The following is a 26,403-nucleotide window of genomic DNA, read 5'->3' as shown; positions in this document are numbered from 1 at the left end:
AGGAAGGGTACCACATTAGGGAGGAGGATGTCTTCCCTGTAATGCACAGCGTTGAGATTGCCTGTAATGATAACAAGCTCAATCCGATGATGCTGTGACACACCGCCCCAGACCATGACGGACCCTCCATCTAGATCCATCTCCAGAGTACAGGCCTTGGTGTAATGCTCATTCCTTCGACAATAAACGAGAATCCGACCATCACCCCTGGTGAGACAAAACTGCGACTCGCCAGTGAAGAGCACTTTTTGCCAGTCCTGTCTGGTCCAGCAACGGTGGGTTTGTGCCCATAGGCGACGTTGTTGCCTACAAGCTCTCAGTCTATTGCGGACAGTCTGAGCACTGATGGGGTGATTGCGTGTTCCTGGTGTAACTCGGGCAGCTGTTGTTGCCATCCTGTACCTGTCCCATAGGTGATGTAACAACACCTGCACAGTATTATAACACATGGTCTGCCACTGTGAGGACGATCAGCTGTCTGGCCTGTAGCACTGTCTTAGGCATCTCACAGAACGGACATTGTAATTTATTGCCCTGGCCACATCTGCAGTCCTCATGCGTCCTTGCAGCATGCCTAAGGCACATTCACACAGATGAGCAGGGACACTGGGCATCTTTCTTTTGGTGTTTTTCAGAGTCAGTAGAAAGGCCTCTTTAGTGTCCTAAGTTTTCATAACTGTGACCTTAATTGCCTACCGTCTGTAAGCTGTTAGTGTCTTAACGAACGTTCCACAGGTGCATGTTAATGAATTGTTTATGATTCATAGAACAAGCATAGGAAACAGTGGTTAAACCCTTTACAATGAAGATCTGTGAAGTTAATTATTTTTACGAACTATCTTTGAAAGACCGGGTCCTGAAAACAGGATGTTTCTTTTTTTGCCGAGTTTAGAAATGGTTTGTCAAGATCCATGTGGAAGAACTTGACTGGCCAGTCTAGATCCCTGACCTCAACCCCATCAAATACCTTAGGGACGAATTGTAACACCGACTGCGAGCCTGGCCTCTGCGAGCCTGGCCTAATCGCCCAACCTCACCGTGGCTCAATGGAAACATGTCCCCGCAGCAATGTCCCAACATCTAGTGGAAAGCCTTTCCAGAAGAATGGAGGCTGTTAAAGCAGCAATTCCAAATTAACACCCATGATTTTAGAATGAGATGTTCGACGAACAGGTATCCACATAATTTTGGTCATGTAGTGTATTTACATATTAGCATTAATTCAAATCAGGTGTATTTTGTGACTTTTGGCAAAGGCTTTATAATGATCTAATGTTGCACTGTTGCTACTGCCTGTAAACACACAATCCAGTGTGTTAACAGGCAATATGATGGCAGGCCCGTGTGCCAAACGCTCAGCTGCTTTCCCATTTTATATTGGTGGAGAATTTTCACAATGCCTTACTCTACGTCATTCCCAAACATTTTATTACTGTATGAAAACGCAAAAATGACCATTTCAAAGTGCTTGCTTGTCATAAAAAGTGGAGAAAAAAAGCGTCACATTTTTTCCTATGGGTGTATATGAATACATTAACAAGATTTAATGTTGCTAAAATGATGTCAGTTCCATTTTAAGCCCCTAATGCATGCGCACACACACACACACACACACACACACACACACACACACACACACACACACACACACACACACACACACACGACCGTTTGGCCAGAAAGTGACTCCCTTCCTACCACACACCTTACAGACAGAGGTACAGTGCATTTGGAAAGTATTCAGACCCATCCCCTTTTTCCACATTTTGTTACTTTACAGCCTTTACTCAGTACTTTGTTGAAACACCTTTGGCACCGATTACAGCCTTGAGTACTCTTTGGTATGATGCTACAAGCATGGCACACCTGTATTTGGAGAGTTTCTCCCAATCTTCTCTGCAGATCCTCTCTAGCTCTGTCAGGTTGGATGGAGAGCGTCGCTGCACAGCTGTTTTCAGGTCTCTCCAGAGATGTTCGATCGGGATCAAGTCCGGGCTCTGGCTGAGCCACTCGTGGACATTCACAGACTTGTCCCAAAGCCACTCCTGCGTTGTCTTGGCTGTGTGCTTAAGGTCATTGTCCTGTAGGAAGGTGAACCTTCACCCCAGTCTGAGGTCCTGAGTGCTCTGGGACAGGTTTTCATCAAGGATCTCTCTGTACTTTGTGCAGTTACCTTCCTTAACCTCTCTGCGCACGGAACCTGCTAGCGGGCTGAAATTCCACAACATAAGGTGATCGCTACATAAATAGTCATATTAAACATTCATGAAAATACAAGTGTCTCACATGTATTGAAAGCCTAGAATCTTGCTAATCCAACTGCGTTGTCAGATTCAAAAAAGGATTTACTGCGAAAAAATACGATGCGATTATCTGAGCATAGAGCCCCATAAAAAAAAAAACTATTTCAACCAGCACAGGCGCAACAAAATCACAAACTGCAATAAAATAAATTGATTACCTTTGACGATCTTTATCTGTTTACAATTCCAATGCTCATTGTTACACAATGAATGATCTTTTGTTTGATAAAATCCGTTTTTATAGCCTGACACGAAACATTTTGTGAACCGCTTGTGTCGTGAATTCCGTCTCAACAAGTAATGTCATTGTGCACCAATGATTTGCCCGCTGTTTCGTTGATTGACTGTCTTTTAACCCAATGACCACTGATCGTCTTGAAATCTAGCTGGGTAGATAGCCAATGAGCTGAGCTAAACGGCAATACGCCATGTTTAGGTGTTGCAAGACCAACCCATGTAGTAAGCTCCAGCGTAAAGAGAGTCATGCGCTATTGAATTTTCATACCGGAAGGAGAAACACATATTGCGCATTGCATTGTTTTGTGAACGCGCAGATTCAGCTGTTTATATACAGTGCCTTGCGAAAGTATTCGGCCCCATTGAACTTTGCGACCTTTTGCCACATTTCAGGCTTCAAACATAAAGATATAAAACTGAATTGTTTTGTGAAGAATCAACAAGTGGGACACAATCATGAAGTGGAACGACATTTATTGGATATTTCAAACTTATTTAACAAATCAAAAACTGAAAAATTGGGCGTGCAAAATTATTCAGCCCCTTTACTTTCAGTGCAGCAAACTCTCTCCAGAAGTTCAGTGAGGATCTCTGAATGATCCAATGTTGACCTAAATGACTAATGATGATAAATACAATCCACCTGTGTGTAATCAAGTCTCTGTATAAATGCACCTGCACTGTGATAGTCTCAGAGGTCCGTTAAAAGCGCAGAGAGTATCATGAAGAACAAGGAACACACCAGGCAGGTCCGAGATACTGTTGTGAAGAAGTTTAAAGCCGGATTTGGATACAAAAAGATTTCCCAAGCTTTAAACATCCCAAGGAGCACTGTGCAAGCGATAATATTGAAATGGAAGGAGTATCAGACCACTGCAAATCTACCAAGACCTGGCCGTCCCTCTAAACTTTCAGCTCATACAAGGAGAAGACTGATCAGAGATGCAGCCAAGAGGCCCATGATCACTCTGGATGAACTGCAGAGATCTACAGCTGAGGTGGGAGACTCTGTCCATAGGACAACAATCAGTTGTATATTGCACAAATCTGACCTTTATGGAAGAGTGGCAAGAAGAAAGCCATTTCTTAAAGATATCCATAAAAAGTGTTGTTTAAAGTTTGCCACAAGCCACCTGGGAGACACACCAAACATGTGGAAGAAGGTGCTCTGGTCAGATGAAACCAAAATTGAACTTTTTGGCAACAATGCAAAACGTTATGTTTGGCGTAAAAGCAACACCCTGAACACATCATCCCCACTGTCCAACATGGTGGTGGCAGCATCATGGTTTGGGCCTGCTTTTCTTCAGCAGGGACAGGGAAGATGGTTCAAATTGATGGGAAGATGGAAGGAGCCAAATACAGGACCATTCTGGAAGAAAACCTGATGGAGTCTGCAAAAGACCTGAGACTGGGATGGAGATTTGTCTTCCAACAAGACAATGATCCAAAACATAAAGCAAAATCTACAATGGAATGGTTCAAAAATAAACATATCCAGGTGTTAGAATGGCCAAGTCAAAGTCCAGACCTGAATCCAATCGAGAATCTGTGGAAAGAACTGAAAACTGCTGTTCACAAATGCTCTCCATCCAACCTCACTGAGCTCGAGCTGTTTTGCAAGGAGGAATGGGGGGAAAAAATCAGTCTCTCGATGTGCACAACTGATAGAGACATACCCCAAGCGACTTACAGCTGTAATCGCAGCAAAAGGTGGCGCTACAAAGTATTAACTTAAGGGGGCTGAATCATTTTGCACGCCCCAATTTTTCAGTTTTTGATTTGTTCAAAAAGTTTGAAATATCCAATAAATGTCGTTCCACTTCATGATTGTGTCCCACTTGTTGTTGATTCTTCACAAAAAAAATACAGTTTTATATCTTTATGTTTGAAGCCTGAAATGTGGCAAAAGGTCGCAAAGTTCAAGGGGGCCAAATACTTTCGCAAGGCACTGTATATCAATCATTATGGCGACTAAGTCAAGTCTAGATATACAGATGTACACACAACTTTAGAATAAATTGACTGGGAAGGTGAGACAGATGGTTGTAGGACGCTTCATTTAGCGATTTTTTGAACGGGAGAGGACATCGTTTTGGACTGGTAAGTTCGTATCATGCTAATGCCCTCGTTTGAAATTAATAATATAAAATATTATTTGTGATTTTTATTTTATTTTAGAAGAAAAATATAAACATTTAATGTCATGAAATGTGAGATGGGTGTGTCTGCCGCCCCACCCCAACCCACATGAAATAGCCTATTTGAGGCTGTTGAGGAGAGGGCAGGATGACATCAATGGCCAAAGTGAAATGGAGACAGTAGATACAGCTGGTCTGTTGTAATATAATAAAGACAGTAGATCTAGCTGGTCTGTCATAATATAAAAGAGACAGTAGATCTAGCTGAAATGTCATAATATAAAAGAGACAGTAGATCTAGCTGGTCTGTCATAAAATAATAGAGACAGTAGATCTAGCTGAAATGCCATAATATAAGAGACAGTACATCTAGCTGAAATGTCATAATATAATAGAGACAGTAGATATAGCTGAAATGTCATAATATAATAGACAGTAGATCTAGCTGAAATGTCATAATATAAAAGAGACAGTAGATCTAGCTGAAATGTCATAATATAAAAGAGACAGTAGATATAGCTGAAATGTCATAATGTAATAGAGACAGTAGATATAGCTGAAATGTCATAATATAACAGAGACAGTAGATCTAGCTGAAATGTCATAATATAAAAGAGACAGTAGATCTAGCTGAAATGTCGTAATATAATAGAGACAGTAGATATAGCTGAAATGTCATAATATAATAGAGACAGTAGATCTAGCTGGTCCGTCATAATATAATAGAGACAGTAGATCTAGCTGAAATGTCATAATATAATAGAGACAGTAGATCTAGCAGGTCATAATATAATAGAGACAGTAGATCTAGCTGAAATGTCATAATATAAAAGAGACAGTAGATATAGCTGAAATGTCATAATATAATAGAGACAGTAGATCTAGCTGAAATGTCATAATATAATAGAGACAGTAGATCTAGCTGAAATGTCATAATATAAAAGAGACAGTAGATCTAGCAGGTCATAATATAATAGAGACAGTAGATCTAGCTGAAATGTCATAATATAAAAGAGACAGTAGATCTAGCAGGTCATAATATAATAGAGACAGTAGATCTAACTGAAATGTCATAATATAAAAGGGACAGTAGATCTAGCTGAAATGTCATAATATAAAAGAGACAGTAGATCTAGCTGAAATGTCATAATATAATAGAGACAGTAGATCTAGCAGGTAATAATAATATAATAATATATTCAATCTTCAACTCTCTACATATATTTGTTTATTATACCTGTTGATACAGGGCTCATATGTGAAACTATTCTAACTGAACATTTTCTTTCACAGTGACACTGACTCCGAATGGGAGTCTTATCCGGTGTCCTGTGTGAATTTAAGTATGCTCCCTCTAATTCTCTCTCTCTCGGAGGAGGACCTGAGCCCTAGGACCATGCGTCAGGACTACCTGGCATGATGACTCCTTGCTGTCCCCAGTCCACCTGGCCTTGCCGCTGTTCCAGTTTCAACTGTTCTGCCTGCGGCTATGGAACCCTAAACTGTTCATTTTTACTCGAGGTGCTGTCTGGTTGCACCCTCTACAACCACTGATCTCCCCCCGGCACAGCCAGAAGAGGATTGGTCACCCCTCATAGCCTGGTTCCTCTCTAGGTTTCTTCCTAGGTTTTTGCCTCTCTAGGGAGTTTTTCCTAGCCACTGTGCTTCTACACCGGCATTGCTTGCTGTTTGGGGTTTTAGACTTGGGCTATATAAATAGATTTGATTTGATAGAGGACTGAGGGACTTCCAAATATTGAAAGTGTGTAAATAGTTAGCCATGTTATTTTGTAAATTTATATATTTTTTCCCCCATATTTTTTAATCAATAATTCTTTTTTCCCCATAATTTTTTTTTCTTTTTTTTTTTTGGGGGTGTGTGTTAGAATACCATTTTGGTATTTTGTATATAGTTATTTGTTTTAAAATGTATACCTTCACCAATTTGGCCACTTGGGTACATTTGGGCTACTTGTGTGGGACACCTGGGTGACTTCATGATAAATGTCATGTAGCACACTCATTTTAGAAGTTATCATTCTGAAACTTTGCATAAGTACTGTTGCCCTCTTATATGTTTCACTGAAATTGTCCCCATCATCCTATCTGAATGTTTGTTTTATCTTGTTCATTTTAAAGATGATGATACAAAAATACAAATAAAAAACGTATGTTTTTTTTTCATTGTTTTATCTAAATCAGATCTATTGTGTGTTATTCTCCTACATTCAATTCACATTTACACAAACTTCAGAGTGTTTTCTTTCAAATGGTACCAAGAATATGCATATCCTTGTTTCTGTGCCTGAGCTACAGGCTGTTAGATTTGGGTATGTCTTCAGGCGGAAATTGCACAAAGTAGGGGGGGAGCTGCTTAAGGCCTGATTGTTAGAGTGCTGCAGAGATGGTTGTTCTTCTGGAAGGTTTCCCATCTCCACAGAGAAACTCTGGAGCTCTATCCGAGTTACCATCGGGTTCTTGGTCACCTCCCTGACCAAAGCCCTTCTTCCACGATTGCTCAGTTTGGCCGTGCGGCCAGCTCTAGGAAGAGTCTTGGTGGTTCCAAACTTCTTCCATTTTACGAATGATGGATGCCACTGTGTTTTTGGGGACCTTCAATGCTGCAGAAATGTTTTGGTACCCTTCCCCAGATCTGTGCCTAGACACAATCCTGTCTCGAAGCTTTATGGACAATTCCTTCGTCCTCATGGTTTGTTTTTTTCTCTGACATGCACTGTCAACTGTGGGACCTTATATAGACAGGTATGTGCCTTTCCAAATAATGTCCAATCAAATGAATTTACCACAATCAAGTTGTAGAAACATCAAGGATAATCAATGGAAACAGGATGCACCGGAGGTCAATTTTGAGTTTCAAAGCAAAGGGTCTGAATACTTACGTAAATAAAATATTTGTTTTTTATTTTTAATACATTTTCAAACATTTCTAAAAACCTATTTTTGCTGTGTCATTATGGGATATTGTGTGTAGATTTGTGAAGATGTTTTTATTTATTGAATCCATTTTAGAATAATGCTGTAACAATAAAATGTGGAAAAGGGGAAGAGGTCTGAATACTTTCCCAATGCACTGTATGTAAACAGCAACACTAACATACAGTACACTCCCTTGGCTCCTCTTACCTGCGAGCAATATAGTAGAAGACAGGGTTGCCATTCTTGGAGGTACCAGCCTGGTAGAAGATGTTGAGGGTCTTCAGGGCTTTAAACTCATCTTTTTCATGGACCTGGTGCCTAGAAATCAGGGACAAACGGAAAATAGAATGCTTCTGAATCAACTCCACTCACCAACTGCTGGCATCCCGAGTGTCTCAGAACATTTTAGAGAATAACTCTACACTAGGAGAGTGTTACCTGGTCATAAACTCCTCAAACTTGGAGCTGGTGAGGTTGAGGCTGGACCAGTGGGTGTCGGCAACAGGTTTGTGTTCGGGGGGCCCCAGATAGGCCAGAAGGGTGGCCATCTTGTCAAACGGCCGCCTGCCCACTGCCTTGTGGTCCCTATGGAATGGGAAGAGAGACCGCTGTCAGACTGAGGGCTATACTGGTAGTGTACATAACATGATGATTGGTGACTCATTTTGTGTGTGTGCGTGTGCGTGTGCGTGTGTGTGTGTGTGTTACTGACCTGTTGCTGGAGAGGTACTGTCCGATCCTCTCCTGGTTGTTCCACAGCAGCCTATGGAGGGCCAGAACGTTGCCATCACTGATGAAGGACAGGCTGTGGTTGACTGAGTCACTGGGAGGAGAGTCAGAAGCTATGTCCAAGAAGAACCTACAGGGCAATATAGAGGGATCACAGAGTGAATGTTACTTACAGAACTGGAAATCTATCACAAATATCTATAAAATATTAGAAAATGAGTCCAGGTACGTAATTCTCAGCTTCATAAGAGAAAGCCGAGACTCCGATAATTTCCTTCTTTTCAGGATACTGAGAGAGCAGTTTGTGATTTTATCCGCTTTGAAAGTGGGGATTTTTGTCAGAAGTTTTGCTGGTATTAAAATTCTTCTGACTTACCGCGTAAAAATCTACAGTTCAAGACGTCTGGTAACTGCGCCGTTGCTGGTAACTGCGCCGTTGCTGGTAACTGCGCCGTTGCTAACTAGCATAGCTGGTCCCATTGTTGCAAAGAGTTATATAAGAACCCTGTTGTCAGCTTCAACCTAACTTACCGCCTGGCTGCATCAAAGTTGCTTTTCACAAAGTCGTTAAAAGGCCTCATGTGCTCCTCTTTAGTAAACAACACGTGGTTGGCAATGCTCTGGAGGATCTGCGAACAAAACAGAGAGCAACTTAACTAAAATCAAAGGTAATAAAATAATTGTAAAAAATATTATATTTATCAAACAATTTTGGTCAAAGCCACTACTGTCATTTTCACACATGATGCTTATTTTTGGAAGATGGAACCTCCCAACCCATACCTTGGACATGAGCTTTAGTCCTCTCCCTATGCTGGGTGGGGGCTTCTCATCCAGGATGCCTGCCTCGTAGGGTGACACGATGGCAGGGTTGATGAAGCGCAGGAACATGGCACTGCCCACCGCCCCTATACTGTTCTGGGGGAAACGCTGGCTCACCACCTGAAGGAAAAGGTGGGCAGAAAAGGGGGAGGGAGGAGAGCAGGATGAGGAGTTGGAACAGAGTGGATTGAAAACACGAAAGGAAATGAGAAAGTTTGATGCTTGTACGACATGACAGAGAAGATCTCACACCACCCTTCTCAAAGCCAGCCAGAGCACAAGCAAGAGAGAAAGAGTTTGAGAGAAAAGAGTGCAAGAGAAGGGGAGGGCGACAGAGGAAGAAGGAAAGAGCTAAGTACAGAAAAAAATGCCTCGTTATGGCGAGATCACAACTTATTTATCTCATGATCACTATAACAAAAGTTGTTCAAAATAAATGGACGTATTGATTTATCTATTTTTATTTAACCTTTAACTTGGCAAGTCAGTTAAGAACAAATTCTTATTTACAATGACAACCAAGGAACAGTGATCAGGGGCAGAACGACAGATTTGTACCTTGTCAGCTCTGGGATTCGATCGAGCAACCTTTCGGTGACTGGCCCAACACTCTAACCACTATTGGCTGTGTGGCTGAGGCGGCAAAGCCCTCAGTGGAACAGTGCATAAGTTTTTATTGATTGCTACACTAAGCAATAATAAAACTCATGCTAACATCATGCTTTCATTTGTGTTTGGAGATCATTATCAGTGTGTTAGTTAGAATGTTAGCAAGCTAAATGTCCCTTACCTTGAGCAATGAGCTTGTGAGGAAGCTACGCCCGGGTGGGGCATTTAAGCCCTCAACGATGCATTACAGGATACTCTAAATGTCCCTTACCTCCCTTACAACACTGCTTACTTGCATAGTCTTGTGAACTAGCAAGCTAGTGAAGTGTCCCTTATAATTATACACGTGTCAGTTATGCAAGCTAACAACCAACATAGGTAATAAGCTAGCAAACAAGACTACATAGCTAATTAGCATGCAATTGGCTGTGGTCTTGGGGAAGCATGCAGCCTGGAGACAGTGCTGCCTGTCAGGCATCATTCAAGTCTTACATGCCCCATGAAGGCATTGCGATCAACACAGCCACAGGGCTCCTTGATGAGGTGGTTGTGCATCTGAACAAATTCATGGATGATGAATGGTACTTTTGATTATCTTTTAATCTCTACAAAACGTATTATTTTATTTTTTTACCTTTATTTAACTAGGCAAGTCAGTTAAGAACAAATTCTTATTTTCAATGGTAGCCTAGGAACAGTGGGTTAACTACCTGTTCAGGGTCAGAACGACAGATTTGTACCTTGTCAGCTCGGGGATTTGAACTTGCAACCTTTCGGTTACTAGTCCAACGCTCTAACCACTAGGCTACCCTACCACATGTATCAACATAAAATCTTATTAAAATCTGTTCATTTACACCCCCAGGATGAATGACAATACTTATTTTACATTTTCTGAGAAGTGAGCACTAATTTTCACGTTTTCATACAATGTTTGGGAATAACGTATAGTAGCGTACATTAAATTTATATATCAATATAGAGTTTGAAAGCAGCCATGTGTTTGGACAATTAATAGACACTGCAGTAAATAAAACCTAATATAAACATCGGTCTTGTCCAGGACCGGCGTCGAGGCAGACCGGTGCGCCATAGCCAATCAGAGCTACAGTAGGTCTATATGAAAATAAGCCTTTTTCCACAGAAGCCAACCAACATTCACTTTGAACTGGGCGTTTACAGGCAGTAGCAACAGCGCAACTTTAGAACGTTATTCGCCAAAAGCCACAAAATACACCTGAATGGATTTCTGCAAATATGGAAATACCATGGGTGTCTTCTTACATTTGGGAACTTAGTTATACTAAGCAAACAACCATGAAAAGGCTTGCCCTCAGTTGCCTATGCACATAAACAACAAGATCGTCAATGTACGCTAGCCAGAGCGAGATGAGCTCAAATATGAAGAGGGAACATTAGATAAATCCTCTCAAACTTGCGAATTGGCCGTCAAAATCGCACTGATAAACGATTGGGAATAGTAGCCTGTTCATCCTTCTGCAGCTTGCCTGCCAGTGCATTCTTGACCCAACCTACATTTTGAAAACTGAATGGGAACCACACGCACTACCCTCTGTAGTGCCTTACGGTCAGATGCCGAGCAGATGCTATACCAGGCGGTGATGCCACCAGTCAGGATTCTCCCGATTATACAGCTGTAGAACTTTGAGGATAAGGGTATCATTGCGAAATTTCTCCTGAGGAGGAAAAGGTTTTGTCGTGCCCTCTTCACGACGGTCTTGGTGTGTTTGGACCATGACAGATCATTGGTGATGTGGACACCAAGAAACTTGAAACTCGACTGGCTCCACATCAGCCGGGTCGTTGTTTGTGGGGGCCTGTTCGGCCCTCATTTTCCTGTAGTCCGCGATCCGTTCCTTTGTCTTGCTCACATTGGGGGGGGTTGTTGTTGTTGTCCTGGCACCACATGGCCTGGTCTCTGACCTCCTCCCGATAGGCTCTCTTTGATGGTCATCAGGCCTACCACTGTTGTGTCGTCAGCAAACGTAATGATGGTGTTGGAGTTGTGCTTGGCCCCGCAGTTGTGGGTGAACGGACTACAGGAGGGGACTAAGCACGCACCCCTAATAACTGTGGATAACAGTCGTTCATGTTCAGCATAGCTAGCAAAGCGATTCACATTTTTTGCAAATTAACTAAAAATGGCACCTGCATCTCTAGCTGTAGCCATCGAAAAACGATGAGTGGTAAAAGTCGGGAACTGTACTTCCTCAGTGGTAGGGAGGCGAGCAGGCCAGAGGTGGATGAACGCAGTGCCCTTGTTTGGGTGTAGGGCCTGATCAGAGCCTGGAGGTACTGAGGTGCCGTTCCCCTCACAGCTCCGTAGGCAAGCACCATGGTCTTGTAGCGGATGCGAGCTTCAACTGGAAGCCAGTGGAGAGAGCGGAGGAGCGGGGTGACGTGAGAGAACTTGGGGAGGTTGAACACCAGACGGGCTGCGGCGTTCTGGATGAGTTGTAGGGGTTTAATGGCACAGGCAGGGAGCCCAGCCAACAGCGAGTTGCAGTAATCCAGACGGGAGATGACAAGTGCCTGGATTAGGACCTGCGCCGCTTCCTGTGTGAGGCAGGGTCGTACTCTGCGGATGTTGTAGAGCATGAACCTACAGGAACGGGCCACCGCCTTGATGTTAGTTGAGAACGACAGGGTGTGGTCCAGGATCACGCCAAGGTTCTTAGCGCTCTGGGAGGAGGACACAATGGAGTTGTCAACCGTGATGGCGAGATCATGGAACGGGCAGTCCTTCCCGGGAGGAGGAGCAGCTCCGTCTTGCCGAGGTTCAGCTTGAGGTGGTGATCCGTCATCCACACTGATATGTCTGCCAGACATGCAGAGATGCGATTCGCCACCTGGTCATCAGAAGGGGAAAGGAGAAGATTAATTGTGTGTCGTCTGCATAGCAATGATAGGAGAGACCATGTGAGGTTATGACAGAGCCAAGTGACTTGGTGTATAGCGAGAATAGGAGAGGGCCTAGAACAGAGCCCTGAGGGACACCAGTGGTGAGAGCGCGTGGTGAGGAGACAGATTCTCGCCACGCCACCTGGTAGGAGCGACCTGTCAGGTAGGACGCAATCCAAGCGTGGGCCGCGCCGGAGATGCCCAACTCGGAGAGGGTGGAGAGGAGGATCTGATGGTTCACAGTATCGAAGGCAGCCGATAGGTCTAGAAGGATGAGAGCAGAGGAGAGAGAGTTAGCTTTAGCAGTGCGGAGCGCCTCCGTGATACAGAGAAGAGCAGTCTCAGTTGAATGACTAGTCTTGAAACCTGACTGATTAGGATCAAGAAGGTCATTCTGAGAGAGATAGTGGGAGAGCTGGCCAAGGACGGCACGTTCAAGAGTTTTGGAGAGAAAAGAAAGAAGGGATACTGGTCTGTAGTTGTTGACATCGGAGGGATCGAGTGTAGGTTTTTTCAGAAGGGGTGCAACTCTCGCTCTCTTGAAGACGGAAGGGACGTGGCCAGCGGTCAGGGATGAGTTGATGAGCGAGGTGAGGTAAGGGAGAAGGTCTCCGGAAATGGTCTGGAGAAGAGAGGAGGGGATAGGGTCAAGTGGGCAGGTTGTTGGGCGGCCGGCCGTCACAAGACGGGAGATTTCATCTGGAGAGAGAGGGGAGAAAGAGGTCAGAGCACAGGGTAGGGCAGTGTGAGCAGAACCAGCGGTGTCGTTTGACTTAGCAAACGAGGATCGGATGTCGTCGACCTTCTTTTCAAAATGGTTGACGAAGTCATCTGCAGAGAGGGAGGAGGGGGGGGGGAGGATTCAGGAGGGAGGAGAAGGTGGCAAAGAGCTTCCGAGGGTTAGAGGCAGATGCTTGGAATTTAGAGTGGTAGAAAGTGGCTTTAGCAGCAGAGACAGAGGAGGAAAATGTAGAGAGGAGGGAGTGAAAGGATGCCAGGTCCGCAGGGAGGCGAGTTTTCCTCCATTTCCGCTCGGCTGCCCGGAGCCCTGTTCTGTGAGCTCGCAATGAGTCGTCGAGCCACGGAGCGGGAGGGGAGGACCGAGCCGGCCTGGAGGATAGGGGACATAGAGAGTCAAAGGATGCAGAAAGGGAGGAGAGGAGGGTTGAGGAGGCAGAATCAGGAGATAGGTTGGAGAAGGTTTGAGCAGAGGGAAGAGATGATAGGATGGAAGAGGAGAGAGTAGCGGGGAGAGAGAGCGAAGGTTGGGACGGCGCGATACCATCCGAGTAGGGGCAGTGTGGGAAGTGTTGGATGAGAGCGAGAGGGAAAAGGATACAAGGTAGTGGTCGGAGACTTGGAGGGAGTTGCAATGAGGTTAGTGGAAGAACAGCATCTAGTAAAGATGAGGTCGAGCGTATTGCCTGCCTTGTGAGTAGGGGGAAGGTGAGAGGGTGAGGTCAAAAGAGGAGAGGAGTGGAAAGAAGGAGGCAGAGAGGAATGAGTCAAAGGTAGACGTGGGGAGGTTAAAGTCGCCCAGAACTGTGAGAGGTGAGCCGTCCTCAGGAAAGGAGCTTATCAAGGCATCAAGCTCATTGATGAACTCTCCGAGGAACCTGGAGGGCGATAAATGATAAGGATGTTAAGCTTGAAAGGGCTGGTAACTGTGACAGCATGGAATTCAAAGGAGGCGATAGACAGATGGGTAAGGGGAGAAAGAGAGAATGACCACTTGGGAGAGATGAGGATCCCGGTGCCACCACCCCGCTGACCAGAAGCTCTCGGGGTGTGCGAGAACACGTGGGCGGACGAAGAGAGAGCAGTAGGAGTAGCAGTGTTATCTGTGGTGATCCATGTTTCCGTCAGTGCCAAGAAGTCGAGGGACTGGAGGGAGGCATAGGCTGAGATGAACTCTGCCTTGTTGGCCGCAGATCGGCAGTTCCAGAGGCTACCGGAGACCTGGAACTCCACGTGGGTCGTGCGCTGGGACCACCAGATTAGGGTGGCCGCGGCCACGCGGTGTGGAGCGTTTGTATGGTCTGTGCAGAGAGGAGAGAACAGGGATAGACAGACACATAGTTGACAGGCTACAGAAGAGGCTACGCTAATGCAAGGAGATTGGAATGACAAGTGGACTACACGTCTCGAATGTTCCGAAATTTAAGCTTACGTAGCAAGAATCTTATTGACTAAAATGATACAGTACTGCTGAAGTAGGCTAGCTGGCAGTGGCTGCGTTGTTGACTTTGTAGGCTAGCTGGCAGTGGCTGCGTCAAAACAAAGATATAAATCATATTTGTCCAACCTTCGCTGCTATGCTTGTAGATGTGCATAATATGCTGTGGAGTGTCTGTACACTTCCCCTCGGCTCAGCGCTGTAACCGGGGCACACGAAAGCAGCGCAATTGAAGTTAAATTCAATTGAAGTTAAATTGACTGATGCGAGACTCAGGATTGTGTTGACATTCTCAGCCTTCGTTACAGTCATCCATTTTTGTTCAAAATATTGAGTCATTGAAACATCTCGAATGGGTGGAGGCAGCAAACAATGTACCCGGTCAGATGTGATTTCCAACCTGATAGCAATATTTTTTGGACTACCAAGAAATGTATTGGTAATTTATATTAAATCCTTCAAAGAACTGCTTCCATCTATTTTGCCAACAAATCGTAAATCATGGACTTTTGAGTTAAATATAACCTATTTTTAACAGCTCTTATAAAGTTGGTTTTGGAACATAAATTGGGATTTTGATATTTTTGACTGATATGATTGCACTTTAAAGCGCGACAGAAAAGGGGTTAAAAATTACATTGAATTTCACCAGCCAGAAAACAACAGCGAATACATGGAGATATGACTCCCAGAGCAAAGCAGAAAAATGTCTCACAGGTGATCAGCCAGACAGTGTTTTACAGAGCAATAAATTATAACCATAGTCCACAAGACAGACACCAACATGCATGTACACAAGACAGACAATCCTCACTTCACCTCGGCCTTTAGATTCAAATATTTGGTGCAAGTGCAATAAACCAATTTCAAATAGGCCCTATACAGTATATGGCCCAAATACAACAGACATAAAACCACCGCAATCACTAAGCAAGATGACTGTGTCATTGTAAATAAGAATTTGTTCTAAACCGGCTTGCCTAGTTAAATAAAAAAGATGAACAAATGTAAAGAAAGAAATAAAAACACACACAATACTTTACTACGTAACATTCCACTGTATATGCACTGCAGCAACACAGAAAGAAGTGCACCATAGAAAACTGTCCCCCTGGTGATGTGTTTATGTCAACTGCAGCCAAATTCAGCCTCTAGAAACATTCAGAGAAACACTGTTCCACCCATTCCAATCCCAAAACCATCTGGAGGAGAGAGAGAGAGGAACGCATGCGTCAAACTCATTTCACGGAGGGCCGAGTGTGTTGGTTTTCACTCCTCCCTTGTACTTGATTGACTAATTAAGATCAGTAATTAGTAAAGAACTACCCTCACCTGGTTGTCTAGGTCTTAACTGAAAGGAAAAAACAAAAAGCCGCAGACACCAGGCCCTCCAGAGAATAGGTTTGACACCCCTGCTGTAACTGAATGCACTGGTTTCTTGGAGTTAATAGAAAATGGAAGCAAGTAAGTTGGTGCTACTATTTGTAGAATGCCTTTTTATTAAAAAATAAAGACAGTTATTTTTGCTTTTGAAAATAAAAGGGGCTGAGGAAAAAGTTCTGAACTTACTGCTTCTTTGTTTAACTTTCTGTCTTTGACTATGGCTTTAGTCAGTAGAGTGGCAAGTAGCCAACAGAACAGAGATGAGCACAAACAGGTCATAGCATCTGCAGGCACAGCCCAACTACTGACCAGCATTGTGTGCGAGTGCTGATGTTTTTTTACAGGCAGATTTTCGCACAATGGTAGTAGTATAGGATTGTATCGAGCGAAGGGAGATCGATATGCGTCAGTTTCATGTTCTGTGCTATTTTGGTGTTGTGTCCAACAAAATAACATTAGTGGTTCCAAAGCACCCCGCCTTCATCTCATTGAGATATCGAAACATTTGATGTGTTGCTTTAAGTCAGTATAGAGAGAAAGTCAGTTTTTGTGGAAGCAGAGGGCAGCGGTCTCGGCTCATCAGACATGCAGATGGAAACAGGCGAGTGGAGTGTGTGTCCATACAGAGGTGTTCTTTCATGGAAAAGTTAGGCTTAATGGAAACGGAGGTGTGTGTGTGTGTAAGCAGTTTATTGACAGTAGGGACACTAGCTGCTTTGTAGTGTCTTGATGTTGCTGTAGTCAGTTAATTCATCTGCATATGTTCCCCCTTTTCCAACCACCACCATTGAAGGGACAGTCCTTAATCTGTTCTGTCACAGTACATGAAGAGCGAACACGCAGAAGAGGGCAGAGGACGTATAGCAGCAACGTTAGTGGAAAGTCAGAGAAAAGTAAGAAGGTTGTGCCTGTGTGTATTAGAGAGTGTGAGAGATGTGACCTCGTGCCATTATTAGCACAGTATGGAAGAAAGCCAGTGGCTTGTAAGGGTGTAGGCGACAGTAACACACTCCACCCACCCAGAGAGCAGCATTAGGTCAGAGGTGGGGAATGAACCTACTTGGTAGAGACAGTGACACACACTGCGTAGCTGTGGCGGGAACTCGCTGGAGGAGTTGATAATGGCCAGGAAGAACCGGTCTGTGATCTGAAGAAGGTTCCGCTGGTTCTCGTCAAGGTTCTCTGACTGTTCTAGTCTACAGAGAGGGAAGGTGGAGAGGACAAAAAGAGAGGGGGAAGAGAAAGAGGAAGGGGAAAGTCCGACAACGGTCATTCACGATTGAACTAGTCAATCATTATGGTAAGAGATTTTAACAAAGTGTTAAGTACCTCAATGGACCGTAAAGGTAATCACTCTACAAACTATCATCACCGTGCCCTTAAAGAAATCACAAATATTATGGACACATTAGAAATAGTGGCTATTTGGAGACTAAAAAACCCTGACCTAGTGAGATATACATGGAGGAGAGTTCATCAAGCTAGTCGTCTTGACTACTTTGTATCTTTCTCTCGTGCATAAAACGTTTTAAATAGGAGACGGAATGCGATCGGATCATCTAATTGGCGTTCACATAACTCTTATAGATTTTCCACGTAGACGGGATATTGGAAATTTAATCAAAGTTAACTGGAGGACAACTATTTAACTGAGACAAAATCATTTATAACTGAATTTTCAGCAAATCCCCTTATTGTTTCAGATACCTTTAAAATGTACCTTCTGAGGTCATTCAATTCATTATTCATCAATAATGAAAAAGACGTTTCTGGCTAGAGACAAGACTAACAAGGGAAATCAATGAACTAACAGTACAGTTTTTTTTTTTGTTGTTGCAGAAACTCGCTACTGAAGACGGGAGTCATCTATGATTCCTCCGAATAATATTTCAAAAGAGGAAGCTAATTATTTTAGGCAGACGTTCTCTTTTCCGTCTCATCTTCTCCCACTGAATGAAGATTACGGTAAGGAATTCATTACAAATAATATAAAAAATGGAAAATTAACAAATCAGATCAGTCCGAAGGCCAAATTACAGAGGAAGAACTGAGGCTTTTAAATCCTTTCAGTCTGGAAAAACCCCAGGTCTTGATAGCATACCGGTAGAGGTATGTCAAACCATTTGAGATATTAAAGTGCCATTGTTAGATTGTTTTAACTACTCCTATAGAAATGGTAGTCTGTTAGGTACTCAGCAGGAAGGTCTGATTTCTATATTATTAAAACAAGTCCCAGATGGCAAATATAAAGACCCAGTATATGTAAAAAACTGGAGGCCCCTTGCACTTAAATGTTGTGATGCAAAAATACGAGCGAAATGCAATTAAATTGAGACAATTCTCCTATAAAATGGGTAAAATAAATGTATAGCAACCCCAGGTGTAAAATAGTAAATAACGGCTACTTCTCAGACTTTTGAATTGTCAAGAGGAGTTAAACAAGGGAGTCCACTGTCAACATATGTATTCGTTATGGCCATCGAAATGCTTGCTATTAAAATCAGATCCAATAACAACAGATGATTAGAAATCCAAGGATTAAAAACAAAAGGTGTCCATGTATGGCGATGACTCAAGTTTTATATCAAGTCCGCAAGCTAGATCCCTGCAATGTCTCATTGAAGATCCAGATAACTTTTCTGGACTAAAACCTAATTATGATAAATGTACAATATTACGTATTGGATCTTTAAAAATACAACTCTTACATTACCCTGCAGTTTACCTATAAAATGGGCTGACAGTGAAGTAGACATACTTCGTATTCGTATCACAAAAGATATAAATTAGCTCTCTGCAATGAATTTCTATATAAAACTTGTAAAAATAGACAAGATCCTGCAACCTGCAAAGAGGTAAATAACGGTCTATTTATGAAGGAAAAAAACTGTTCAACTCCTTCGACATATCTCAGTTTACTCACTTATGGCGCTGCCTACTCCTGACGATTTGTTTTTTAAATCATATGAGCAAAAAAATATTTTGCTATATCTGGGACGCAAAAAAGTGGGGCAAAAAAGTATTTAGTCTGCCACCAATTGTGCAAGTTCTCCCCAAGATGGGGGGGGGGGACTGTAACTTTCATCATAGGTACACTTCAACTATGAGACAAAATGAGAGAAATAATCCTGAAAATCACATTGGTTTTTTAATGAATTTATTTGCAAATTATGGTGGAAAATAAGTATTTGGTCACCTACAAACGAGCAAGATTTCTGGCTCTCACAGACCTGTAACTTCTTCTTTAAGAGGCTCCTCTGTCCTCCACTCGTTACCTGTATTAATGACACCTGTTTGAACTTGTTATGAGTATAAAAGACACCTGTGCACAACCTCAAACAGTCACACTCCAAACTCCACTATGGCCAAGACCAAAGAGCTGTCAAAAGACACCAGAAACAAAATTGTAGACCTGCACCAGGCTGGGAAGACTGAATCTGCAATAGGTAAGCAGCTTGGTTTGAAGAAATCAACTGTGGGAGCAATTATTAGGAAATGGAAGACATACAAGACCACTGATAATCTCCCTCAATCTGGAGCTCCACGCAAGATCTCACCCCGTGGGGTCAAAATGATCACAAAAATCCCAGAACCACACGGGGGGACCTAGTGAATGACCTGCAGAGAGCTGGGACCAAAGTAACAAAGCCTACCATCAGTAACACACTACGCCACCAGGGACTCAAATCCTGCAGTGCCAGACATGTCCCCCTGCTTAAGCCAGTACATATCCAGGCCCGTCGGAAGTTTGCTAGAGAGCATTTGGATGACCCAGAAGAAGAGTGGGAGAATGTCATATGGTCAGATGAAACTAAAATATAACTTTTTGGTAAAAACTCAACTCGTTGTGTTTGGAGGACAAAGAATGCTGAGTTGCATCCAAAGAACACCATACCTACTGCGAAGCATGGGGGTGGAAACATCATGCTTTGGGGCTTTTTTCTGCAAAGGGACCAGGACGACTGATCCGTGTAAAGGAAAGAATGAAAGGGGCCATGTATCGTGAGATTTTGAGTGAAAACCTCCTTCCATCAGCAAGTGCATTGAAGATGAAACGTGGCTGGGTCTTTCAGCATGACAATGATCCCAAACACACCGCCCGGGCAACGAAGGAGTGGCTTCGTAAGAGGCATTTCAAGGTCCTGGAGTGACCTAGCCAGTCTCCAGATCACAACCCCATAGAAAATCTTTGGAGGGAATTGAAAGTCTGTGTTGCCCAGCAACAGCCCCAAAACATCACTGCTCTAGAGGAGATCTGCATGGAGGAATGGGCCAAAATACCAGCAACAGTGTTTGAAAACCTTGTCAAACGTTTTCTGTAAGTTTTCACCTCTGTCATTGCCAAAAAAAGGTATATAAAAGTATTGAGAAACTTTTGTTATTGACCAAATACTTATTTTCCACCATAATTTGCAAATAAATTCATGTAAAATCCTACAATGTCTTTTTCTGGATTTTTTTTCTCATTTTGTCAGTCATAGTTGAAGTGTACCTATCATGAAAATTACAGGCCTCTCATCTTTTTAAGTGGGAGAACTTGCACAATTGGTGGCTGACTAAATACTTTCTTGCCCCACTGTATATAATGAATATGAATTGGGTGGGTTGAGATTATTAAATACAGTTTAAGTCGGAAGTTTATATACACTTAGGTTGGAGTCATTGAAACTCGTTTTTCAACCACTCCACAAATTTCTTATAAACAAACTATAGTTTTGACAAGTCGGTTAGGACATATACGGTATTCATGACAAGTAATTTTTCCAACAATTGTTTACAGACAGATTATTTAACTTATAATTCACTATGACATTTCCAGTGGGTCAGAAGTTTACATACACTAAGTTGACTGTGCCTTTAACCTTTTTGGACTGAGATTCCGCAAGCGGTATGACAACTGCCAGTGAAAGAGCAGGGCGCCAAATTCAAAACAACATAAATCCCATAATTAAAATTCCTCAAACATACAAGTATTTTACACCATTTTAAAAGATACACTTCTTGTTAATCCCACCACAGTGTCCGATTACAAAAAGGCTTTACAGCAAAAGCAAACCAAACAGTTATGTTAGGTCAGAGCCAAGTCTCAGAAAAACAGCCATCTTACCAGTCAAAGAGAGGAATCACAAAAAGCACAAAGAGATAAAATTAATCACTAACCTTTGATGATCTTCATCAGATGACACTCATAGGACTTCATGTTACACAATACATGTTGTTCGATAAAGTTCATATTTAAATCCAAAAATCTCAGTTTACATTGGCTCGTTACGTTCACTGGTTCCAAAACATCCGGTGATTTTGCAGAGAGCCACATACATTTACAGAAATGCTCCTAATTAACATTGATAAAATATACAACTGTTATGCATGGGATTATAGATACATTTCTCCTTAATGCAACCGCTGTGTCAGAAAAAGCTTACCATGCTATAATCTGAGTACGGCGCTCAGAGACCAAAACAACCCAAACAGATATATGCCATGTTGTGTAGTCAACAGAAGTCAGAAATAGCATTATAAATATTCACTTAACTTTGATGATCTTCATCAGAATGCACTCCCAGGAATCCCAGTTCCACAATAAATGTTTGTTTGTTCGATAATGTCCATCATTTATGTCCAAATACCTCCTTTTTGTTAGAGTGTTCAGCCCAGTAATCCAAATTCATGACGCGCGATCACTAGGAGCAGACGAAAAGTTGTGTTACAGTCCGTAGAAACATGTCAAACGATGTATAGAATCAATCTTTAGGATGTTTTTAACATAAAGCTTCAATAATGTTCCAACCGGAGAATTCCTTTGTCTTCAGAAATGAAATGGAAATCAAGCTAACTCTCACGTTAACGTGCGTCACCAGCTCGTGGCTCTCTGGCAGACCTCTGACTCATTCCCCTCTCATTCGCCCCCACTTCACAGTAGAAGCATCACACAAGGTTCTAAAGACTGTTGACATCTAGTGGAAGCCTTAGGAAGTGCAATTTGACCCCATAGACACTGTGTATTCGATAGGCAAAGAGGTGAAAAACTACCCACTTCCTGGTTGGATTTTTTTTCTCAGGTTTTTGCCTGCCATATGAGTTCTGTTGTACTCACAGACATCATTCAAACAGTTAGAAACTTCAGTGTTTCCTATCCAATACTACTAATAATATGCATATATTAGCAACTGGGCCTGAGTAGCAGACAGTTTACTCTGAGCACCTTATTCATCCAAGCTACTCAATACTGTCCCCAGCCCAAAGAAGTTAAACAGCTTGGCTTCAGAAGCTTCTGATGGGCGAATTGACATCATTTGAGTCAATTTAGGGTGTACCTGTGGATGTATTTCAAGACCTACCATCAAACTCAGTGCCTCTTTGCTTGACATCATGGGAAAATCAAAACAAATCTGCCAAGACTTCAGAAAGACAATTGTGGACCTCCACAAGTCTGGTTCATCCTTGGGAGCAATTTCCAAATGCCTTAAGGTACCACATTAATCGGTACAAACAATAGTACGCAAGTATAAACACCATGGCATCACGCAGCCGACATACCACTCAGGAAGGAGATGCGTTCTGTTTCCTAGAGATGAACGTACTTTGGTGCGAAAACTGAAAATCAATCCCAGAACAACAGCAAAGGACCTTGTGAAGATGCTGGAGAAAACGGGTACAAAAGTATCTATATCCACAGTAAAACGAGTCCTATATCGACATAACCTGAAAGGCCGCTCAGCAAGGAAGAAGCCACTGCTCCAAAACCGCCATTAAAAAAAGCCAGACTACGGTTTGCAACTGCACATGGGGACAAAGATTGTACTTTTTGGAGAAATGTCCTCTGATCTGATGAAACAAAAATAGAACTGTTTGGCCATAATGACCATTGTTATGTTTGGAGGAAAAAGGGGGCTAGCTTGCGAGCCGAACAACACCATCCCAACCGTGAAGCACTGGGGTGGCAGCATCATGTTGTGGGGGTGCTTTGCTGCACGAGGGACTGGTGCACTTCACAAAATATATGGCATCATGAGGAGGAAAATTGTGTGGATATATTGAAGCAACATCTCAAGACATCAGTGAGGAAGTTAAAGCTTGGTCGCAAATGGGTCTTCCAAATGGACAATGACCCCAAGCAGACTTCCAAAGTTGTGGGAAAATGGCTTAAAGACAACAAAGTCATGGTATTGGAGTGGCCATCAAAGTCCTGACCTCAATCGTATAGAAAACGTGTGTGCGAGCAAGGAGGTCTTCAAACCTGACTCGGTTACACCAGCTCTGTCAGGAGGAATGGGCCAAAATTCACCCAATTTATTGTGGGAAGCTTGTGGAAGGCTATCCAAAACGTTTGACCCAAGTTAAACAATTTGAAGGCAATGCTACCAAATTCTAATTCAGTGTATGTAAACTTCTGACCCACTGGGAATGTGAAGAAAGAAATAAAAGCTGAAATAAGTCATTCTCTCTAGTATTATTCTGACATTTAACATTATAAAGTGGTTATCCTAACCTAAGTCAGGGAGAGAATGAGGATTATATGTCAGGAATTGTGAAAAACTGAGTTTAAATGTATTTGGCTAAGGTGTATGTAAACGTCTGACTTCTATTGTATAAAAGCACTCAACTTTATTTTTTCTCTTTAGTTCATTCTCTTGGTTGTTGGTGCTTTGGGGGTTTCTTGGGGGTGGGGAATGGAATTAATTGTATTTTTGTTTTTCTTGGGGGGGGATCGAATGGTTGAGGGACAGCTATTGGGGAACCTTGGGGGGGTTGGGCTTCACGTTTTTTGGCCTGGTGGGAGATCTGTCAACGTGCCCTTGAGCAGGGATTTGACCATGGAGGCTTCTGTGTGTCACACTGAATGGGAGTCTGTTGGATGACTGGTATGATGTAGTTGTTGAGCAGCTTCACTGCAAGTATATTGTATGTTTCAGATATTCAATTTAAAAAAATACTTTAAAAAAAAAGTCAGGATTCCCTAGGTAACTTCCATTTAAAAAGGTTACCCCCCAAAATTGCTCAAATCGACATGCTATCCTTTACCACCACACCAGGCTCCCACAGTCTAACTGGTGGAATGCTTCCGGTTAATGTTCCGACCTGGTTGTGTCCACCTCAAAGCTGATGTTGTGCCACTCTGGGGTGGTGACGACCCCTTTAAGTAGAGGCTCCAGAAGCTTCTGTAGGTACGCTGCCCCGTAAACCTAACACAAAGAATTTCAACATTAAAATGCATTTCAAATTCCAGGCTTGGTGCGAGTGCTTCAGGTTATACCATTTAAAATTGTCTGTATGGGAGAGAAATGTGGTTTTACCTTGAAACAGAAGGTCATGATTTTACTGGCCAGACTGTTGCCTCTGAAGAGAGTCTGCATGGAGTCAGCCAGCTCTACCTCCTTGGAGAACATATTCCACAGCAGCTGATATAGCAGGTGGCGAGAGTCAAACAGTGTCACCAACACACGGGCCAGCTCGTCCTGAAGAAGACACAGGAGGACACACTGTTTCAACAACTACTGCCTCAAATTCTCATACTTGCACAGGGGTGGCAAACCCTTTTCCTGGAGAGCTACAGGACATGCAGGCGTTTGCTCCAGCCTTGCACTAACATGTCTGATTCTACTAATAAATCAGGTTTGTTATTGTAGTGCTCATCATTGTGAAGGTTAGTCACCCAAAAGGCTGTGTTTCGTACATACCCATTGGGATCCTGGCACCACATTGGCCAGTGCCATGGCGATGGGCAGCTCTCCCTGGTCTCCCATCATGGTGACCAGCTCCACCAGCCTTTCAAAGCGGTCTGCCAGCACAGTCTCTGCCAGTGTGTCAAACTCTGTCCCCTGCTGGAGGATCTTAGTCAGAACCTCCATGAAGGTGGCCCGTGTCTGCAGGTCCTTATGGTAGCCCAAACCTGGAGAAGGGTGGATGGTGGGGGGAGGAGAGAGAGACAGAGCGACACAGGGGGCACAAGAGAAAGATTAAGGGTGGCAAAGGATACAGGGACATTATATTTGAGGTTTGACTGTTCATTTTGGAAGCTATGGTCCTTGGTAGATGGAAGGACTAACATTATAGCTTTCCTGGCACTATAAAAAGGTGGAGAAATACTACTGCTACAGTAGATCACCGATAGAGTGCATGAGTCCGCTGTCCACGTTGGCGTTGAGGAGGTTGGACATGGCCAGGACAGTACAGTGTCTGAGGGAGGCCAGGCGTCGAGACATGCCCCTCTTCCTTCCAACCACCGGCTGGCCATCATCCTCCACCTCACTGCAGTCATTCAGCAGGTTCATGAACAGGGTAAAGTACCTGGGTACAGGGGGTAAAGCAGGGTTCAGAACACTTAACAGGCAGTTTGAATTAAAATCATGTGCACATTTAAGTTAATGTATTCCTTTACTTCTATACAGAAAACACAGTTTATTTTGCGTGTGGAAATGTTACAGCATGCACAGTAAACAGAAATCTGAAGAGCAGCAACAAGTCTCTCTGGATAAGCACGTCAGCTACATGACTAAAAGGTATAGGAGTGTATATAGGGCGGCAGGGTAGCCTAGTGGTTAGAGTTGGACTAGTAACTTAAAGGTTGCAAGTTTGAATCCCCGAGCTGACAAGGTACAAATCTGTCGTTCTGCCCCTGAACAGGCAGTTAACCCACTGTTCCTAGGCCGTCATTGAAAATAAGAATTTGTTCTTAACTGACTAGTTAAATAAAGGTAAAAAAAGGTATGTCATTCCAAGATGGCGTAGCAGTAAGTCTTCCTGTCGTATCGTGACCCTTGTATATATCGTTTCTTTTTCGTTTTTACATATTTTTCTTCGCGTATCTTTAAAAACATTTTGATAAACCTAAGCTTCCAAATACTCTCCTGCAACCCGCCTCACCCAATATAGCTACTTTTTCCTAAAGTATTTATATTTACTTCGGAACCTTAACCCCTCAACTGAAGCTAGCCAGCTAACCACCAGCTATGCTAGCAGTCTTCAGCTAACCGGTCATCAGCTAACCTTTAGCTCGGAAAGCTCTCGCCAGTTCGAACAACGCGACGCTAACCAGAGCATAACGGACCCATTTATTTTTTATCCCCGGATTCCCACCGCAAACGGAACATTTCTCAGCTGGATCTTCACAACTAGCTATCTAGCTAAACCGCAACCCCGG

At 43.1% G+C, this 26,403-nt stretch overlaps 1 protein-coding gene across 2 annotated transcripts in view; it reads right to left on the bottom strand.

Annotated features, from left to right (window-relative positions):
• Positions 1-26,403, bottom strand: part of LOC118375292 (neurofibromin-like) — a 120,934-nt gene that overhangs the window by 67,272 nt on the left and 27,259 nt on the right. For both annotated transcript variants that reach the window (XM_052467799.1, XM_052467803.1), the window contains exons 24-33: positions 25,369-25,550; positions 24,941-25,152; positions 24,557-24,718; positions 24,342-24,445; positions 17,320-17,455; positions 9,131-9,289; positions 8,879-8,976; positions 8,331-8,477; positions 8,057-8,203; positions 7,826-7,936 (exon numbers count right to left, since the gene is read on the bottom strand). In XM_052467799.1, the coding sequence (XP_052323759.1) occupies positions 7,826-7,936; positions 8,057-8,203; positions 8,331-8,477; positions 8,879-8,976; positions 9,131-9,289; positions 17,320-17,455; positions 24,342-24,445; positions 24,557-24,718; positions 24,941-25,152; positions 25,369-25,550 (1,458 nt within the window). The remainder of the gene's footprint in view (positions 1-7,825; positions 7,937-8,056; positions 8,204-8,330; positions 8,478-8,878; positions 8,977-9,130; positions 9,290-17,319; positions 17,456-24,341; positions 24,446-24,556; positions 24,719-24,940; positions 25,153-25,368; positions 25,551-26,403) is intronic.

Source organism: Oncorhynchus keta, chromosome 18, assembly GCF_023373465.1.
Source record: "Oncorhynchus keta strain PuntledgeMale-10-30-2019 chromosome 18, Oket_V2, whole genome shotgun sequence".
NCBI classification, from domain to species: Eukaryota; Metazoa; Chordata; class Actinopteri; order Salmoniformes; family Salmonidae; genus Oncorhynchus; species Oncorhynchus keta.
The sequence above is the reverse complement of the archived record's forward strand: the minus strand, read 5'-3'. Positions and strand labels throughout refer to the sequence as shown.